The sequence below is a fragment of the Miscanthus floridulus genome, chromosome 4, assembly GCF_019320115.1.
Source record: "Miscanthus floridulus cultivar M001 chromosome 4, ASM1932011v1, whole genome shotgun sequence".
In the NCBI taxonomy this organism is placed as follows: domain Eukaryota; kingdom Viridiplantae; phylum Streptophyta; class Magnoliopsida; order Poales; family Poaceae; genus Miscanthus; species Miscanthus floridulus.
In genome coordinates this window covers 78,174,797-78,180,625 of record NC_089583.1, presented here as the reverse complement: position 1 = coordinate 78,180,625, position 5,829 = coordinate 78,174,797, and the positions used below count along the sequence as shown (strand labels likewise).

At 55.4% G+C, this 5,829-nt stretch overlaps 1 protein-coding gene across 2 annotated transcripts; it reads left to right on the top strand.

Annotated features, from left to right (window-relative positions):
* Window positions 1-796: 796 nt before the first annotated feature.
* On the top strand, window positions 797-3,967 carry LOC136551789 (U-box domain-containing protein 12-like). 2 transcript variants are annotated; one of them, XM_066543333.1, is made up of 3 exons: window positions 797-1,543; window positions 1,633-2,590; window positions 3,378-3,967. In XM_066543333.1, exons 1-2 carry the CDS (start codon window positions 996-998, stop codon window positions 2,549-2,551), a joined length of 1,467 nt encoding a protein of 488 aa, XP_066399430.1. In that variant the 5' UTR covers window positions 797-995; the 3' UTR covers window positions 2,552-2,590; window positions 3,378-3,967. The 2 variants fall into 2 exon arrangements, with proteins under 2 accessions (XP_066399430.1, XP_066399429.1); XM_066543332.1 differs by having other exon boundaries at window positions 798-1,543; window positions 3,375-3,967.
* The last annotated feature ends 1,862 nt before the right edge of the window (window positions 3,968-5,829 follow it).

Below are 5,829 nucleotides of genomic sequence, written 5' to 3'. Positions count from 1 at the left end.
TCAGGCTGTTGGATCAACGATCTACGGAGCACAGCTCACATCTCGTCCCTTTTTTTTTTGTTAGGGGTCACGTCGAATTGTGTGGTTCAAGCGGTTCGTCAACCGAAATGCAACCGTAAAAAAAAAAAGTCAAAAATCAGGTCTAGTTGGAGTGTCGCATGCAAGGGTTTCGTTCATTTTGCTGAAAAGTCATGGTTGAAAGTAATATTTGCTAATTTATTATAAAAAAAAATACTGTTTGTTCGCTGAAATAATATGGCTGACGAGACACACGAACAGGACCAAAGTCTTAGGCCTTGTTTAGTTCCACTCCAACTTCCAAAAAAATGCTACAGTACCTGTCACATCGAATGTTTGCGGCCCGTGCATGGAGCATTAAATGTAGACGAAAAGAAAAACTAATTGCACAGTTTGGTGGGAAATTACGAGACGAACGTTTTGAGCCTAATTAGTCCATGTTTGAACACTATTTGCCAAATAAAAACGAACATGCTACAGTAACACCAAAATCCAAATTCATCTAAGTAAACAAGGCCTTAGACAAGTACAGAACAAAACGTCATTCGGTCGCTGACCTGGTACAGCTAAGCAGACAGCATGGCAAGATGGCTCCCCTTCCCCTGCAAGATCTGTGTGACCATAATGCCCATATAACCATAAAATAAGCCCATCCAGTAAAGCACGCCATTAAACAACCCATCCCAGGTCCTCGGCTCAAATCTAACACCATTTATTACCCTTTATTTTCTTCTAAAATAAAATATTTAGCCCGTACCCTCCCTGCTGACCAACTGGCCCCACCGGCTCACTCTCAGGCCCACTGGCTGCGTCCCTGATCCCTCTACGCTACGCGTATAAACCCGCTCGCACAGCCGCCACGCCTTCCTCCGGACGCCAGTCTGCGAGCGCCGAGGGCAGCCAGGTGTCGCCCGCCTCCCTCCGGCCAATGTGACTTGCAGACGAAGCTCGCTCGCTGCAGTGGCCGTGCTTGCTCGATGGTGGCAAGGTGCGCGCACGCCGACGCCGGCGTGTTCCGCATCTGGCCGATCTTCTCCGCCGCCGCGCTGCGGAGGAAGGTGCTCGAGGTTCTCACGTGCGGCGGCGGTGCCGGCGGCGGCGATGGAGGAGGCGGTTCCTCCTGCCGTGGACGGACGGCGTACCGGTCGCCTCAGCGGATGCCGAGGCCGAGGCCGCGGTCGGACAGGCTCGCGGAGCTGCTCAGGGCCGAGGAGCCGTCCGAGTGCAGCGACGAGGCTGAGGCCGATGCGGTGGCCAGGAAGGTGGAGGCGTTCGAGGAGCTGAAGGGCGTGGTCGGGGCGCTCCAGGACGGTGGCGAAGGCGGCGGCGGTTGCATGTCCCGCGTCGAGGCGGCCAAGGCCGTGCGGAGGAAGGCCAAGGACGACGCCGGCGCCAGGGAGATGGTCGCGATGCTCGGCGCCATCCCGCCGCTCGTCGCGATGGTCGACGAGGGAGGCGACGCCGCGGAGGATATCACGACCGCTGCGCTGTACGCGCTGCTGAACTTGGGGATCGGCAATGACACGTGAGTTTTCTGCCTTATGTTGTCTTCCTCTGTTTCGTGATCAGATCTGGGGGGTTTCTGATATGCAGAGCTGTTTGCATGATTTCCAGGAACAAGGCGGCGATCGTGCAAGCCGGAGCCGTGCACAAGATGCTCCGCATTGCGGAGGGCGGCGCGTCTGGCGCGCTAACGGAGGCCGTGGTCGCCAACTTCCTCTGCCTCAGCGCACTCGACGCCAACAAGCCCGTCATCGGCGCGTCCGGCGCCGCGCCCTTCCTCGTGCGCGCGTTCCAGGCCGCCGAGTGCTGCTCCACCGAGCAGGCGCGCCACGACGCGCTGCGCGCGCTCCTGAACCTCTCCATCGCGCCCGCCAACGCGCCGCACCTGCTGGCGGCCGGGCTCGCGCCGGCGCTGGTGGCGGCCGTGGGGGACGCCGCCCCCGTGACGGACCGCGCGCTCGCCGTGCTCTGCAACCTCGTGGCGGCCTGCCCCGAGGGCCGCCGCGCCGTGAGCCGCGCCCCCGACGCGGTGCCGTCCCTCGTCGACGCGCTCAACTGGACCGACGAGCCCGGGTGCCAGGAGAAGGCGGCCTACGTGCTCATGGTCCTGGCGCACCGGAGCTACGGTGACCGCGCGGCCATGGTCGAGGCCGGCGCCTCGTCCGCGCTCCTGGAGCTCACGCTCGTGGGCACGGCACTCGCGCAGAAGCGCGCGTCCAGGATCCTGGAGATCCTCCGCGCCGACAAGGGCAAGCAGGTCGCGGACGACGCCTCAGGCGTCGTGGCGACGGTGTCGGCGCCGCAGGAGCGCAGGTGCCGCGGGGAGGAGGAGTCGGTGGACGGGGAGTTCGCCGACGCCGGCATGAGCGCGGAGAAGCGCGCCGTGCGGCAGCTGGTTCAGCAGAGCCTGCAGAGCAACATGCGCCGCATCGTCCGGCGCGCGCGGCTTCCGCAGGACTTCGCTCCGGCATCGACCGAGAGCCTCAAGGCGCTCACTGCCTCCTCCACCTCCAAGAGCCTGCCGTTCTAGGAGACGATGCTAAGCCCCACAGAGGCCAGAAAAACACAGGTAAAAGAGAAGCTTATTCATCGCCGTCCATTCACAGCTACACACATCGCCAGCAACATTGTTTTTCGTCTGGACCCTTAGTTGTAGCTAGTTGATCACTCAACTACCATATCAACATTCAACACTGATCTTGCAGTTTGTCTGCCATTACAGTCGCTAACGGAATCATTGTCTCACAAAGGCAATTTCCACTAACAAGAAGTCACGGAAATTTCCACTTGTCACTAGCAAACATATTTCCACTAACCAACCATGCACATTTTTAGATTTTCTCAGTTTCTTTAATCTTTGACCACTCCACCACAACCAACAAGTACCACAACTACAAGGGTCTAGCATTTTGGAACTGTCCTAAACTACAACATCAGGCATTTTCCACCTTGGAAACCGGTCTGCAAGAAGGTTTAGAAGCCTCCTTCTCCTTCCTGGCTTGGCTTGTGGCTTGGGTCGTGGTCAATCGCCACCCTTTACCTCGACCTCGGGCGCGAGACCTCGGTCATTAACAGCTGCTTTGTTGCTTTCTTGCAAAGCAAGCTCGAGCCCCAACAGTTCATTGTCGTCCCTACCCAAAAGCTCGAGAGACAGGTCATCATTACGCTCACTTTGTTGGTTTATCCTGCAAGTCATAGCTGAATAGCTGATCAACTGTCATTACTCCTGTAAACCAGCTCTGGAATCCATGGAATACTTTATACTAGAGATTTTTCTATCTCCTGCTGAACTGTACTACTGCTTTTGATGCCGGGCCAGACAGTTAAAAAACTATCTGAATCTGTCTTTGCAGCAGGAAAGAGGCCAGGAGAGTGCTGAGGAGAAGACTTTGCTGCCCTCTGCGCTGCATTCCGTTGTTGCATGCGTAAGAGACCGGGAATCTTTGGGTGCCTGAAACGGGGGTGATGAGAAAATGGGCTAATCTACTAATCACTTGTTTATGCGCTGCTCGCTTGCTCGTTGCCCCGTTGTTGCATGCGTAAGAGACCGGGAATCTTTGGGAGCCTGAAACGGGGGTGATGAGAAAATGGGCTAATCTAATCACTTGTTTATGCGCTGCTCGCTTGCTCGTTGCCCTTTTCTCGTGCCTGCTGATGGAACCCACGTGCACGGACCGACCTGTTCAAATTCAGACGACAGACAAGAGCTGGCTTTTGAGATGTTCTCCTAATCGCTTTCGCATTTGTTAATCGCTTCGATTGTTCTCTTTCGCTTTTGTATATAGGAATAGATAGGTTAAGTAGTTTAGTCATACTACATCTAGTGGTCAGTGTGTCAGGGCTTGCTCTTTAGGTGTGTGCACATGTTCTTGTGTTGGAGAGTGTGGTAGGGTAGTGGAAAGTTTTAGAAGAACTAGAAAGAGGATGTAGACTTTTTATATATTTATAAACCATATGATGCTGGCTCATTAATGATTTCGGTCCTATTCGTTTCGCTGGAATTTGCCTTATGCTGATTTGTAAACACTGTTCGTTCGTTGAAAATTAGTGTTGAAGTAGTGCTGCAGGCCGACATCTTTGACCACCTGAATTTGCTAACTGATTTAGCTTCGGTTATGTTCGGAATTTACAATTTTGAGGTTATTAAAGCATCAGACTGCGATGGCAATGGGAAAGTACAATGCCCAACAGACAGATGTATTACCAACGGTTACAAGTAAAACTATCGTTCTTTGTATCAAAATAGCCGACGCCGCATAGACCAGTAATCATGAGGGTTAGACGTTCACCAAATAGCCGACCGTGTTATAAAGACAAACATCTCTTTGGTAAACCATTGCAAACTTTTGTGGATTGGCCGTTGGCTTTGTATTGAATTGCCGCCGGTTTAATCTTTGTCCAAGAACATAAACTTATTACTCCAACAAAGAGTATCTTTAGCATAGCTTGTGGCGACTTTGGCTTCTCTATTTTTTGGCACTGTAGCAACGGCTCCCATGAGCCAGTGGGAGTGGCTCATGGGAGTGGCTTCACCAACTTCTAGTTATTTCAGTAGGGAAGAAAAAAAATAGCTAGATGAAATTCGTCCCACAAGAAATTAGGTGCTGTTTGGTTTCAACAGTGGGAATGGGAACGCTAAGACTGACTCCAATAACGAACGGGACCCAAATACAATATCTTTGGGTCATGCACAGTGAAAGCGTGGCCACCCAAAATTTATTAGTCTCCAACAGCGCGAGGGGAAGCCGGGCGTGGACGAGGCTGCCGCTGCCGGAGGGGACGGCGGCCGCGAGCGCGAGCGCGAGGCCGGGCGTGGACGAAGCTGAGCGTGGGCGCGAGCTCCGCCGAGCGGGGCTCTGCCGGCCGCAAGCGCGAGCACGAGCTCCGCCGGGCGCGGACGCGAGCGCGAGTGTGAGCTCTGCCGGGCGCTGGTGCGAGCTCCGCCGGCCTCGGACCATCACTTCGCCTGCTTGCCCGTCGTCCGGCCAGAGCAACGCCATTCATGGCGAGCCGGTAGCCGGTGGCACAGCTCCCGCTTCGCCGGCCTATAAAAGGCGACGCCCACAGCCTCTTTCGTGACGCCGTCACGCGCCACCGTTGTCTTCTTCAGTTCACAAATCCTCTCTCTCAGCTTCTCTCTCCCGAGGTGAAGTTCGCGGAGTCGATCTCCTCCTTGAAGCAGCAATAGACCGAGGTGGGTAGCCTCTATGCATCCCCTACCTCTCCTCTTCCTTCCCATACTCTTGGATTCAAGATTGGTGGCTGAAATCGCCGTCCTGGCGGAGCTCAGGCAGCGTCCATGGCGGACGAGAAAGAGGACGCACGAGCATGCGCTCTCTCGTTAGCACGCCTGGGTGGAGACGCAGAACGACGAAGAGAGGACGTATGTTTGCGTCGCGCGTCGGTACCGACCCAAAATGCGTAGCTCATTTGGGTACTCTGTTGGAGGTTGTTTTTGCCGGTAAAACTCATTTTTGAGTTTGGGTCACGCCGTTGGAGTCAGTCAACGCAATCCGTTGGCGGCGCTAGCTGTTACAGGAACCGTAAACGCTATATGTTTGGTTCGCGGTGGGAATGTTACCTGTTCTTCTTCCTGTCCTTCGGGAAAGAGGGTTGCTCCTTCTTCTTGGCTGGCGAGGGCCAGGGTGGGCTTGGCGTTCGCGTCCGGTGCCGCGACGAGCATCTTCACGGGCGCAGGGGGCACAGTGCCACAGCCTCTAGTGCCTCAGCAGTGGGTGTCGCTTCGGGTGTTGCCTCGGCAGTGGGAGTCGCCGCGGGTGTGGCAGCCCGGCAGGGACGCGAAGGAGG

Bases quoted from the DNA above. Each gene is read 5' to 3' on its own strand.
- LOC136551789 (XM_066543333.1), top strand. From the start codon at position 996: ATGGTGGCAAGGTGCGCGCACGCCGACGCCGGCGTGTTCCGCATCTGG. The intron at 1,544-1,632 runs GTGAGTTTTCTG...CATGATTTCCAG, and splicing joins TTGGGGATCGGCAATGACAC to GAACAAGGCGGCGATCGTGC.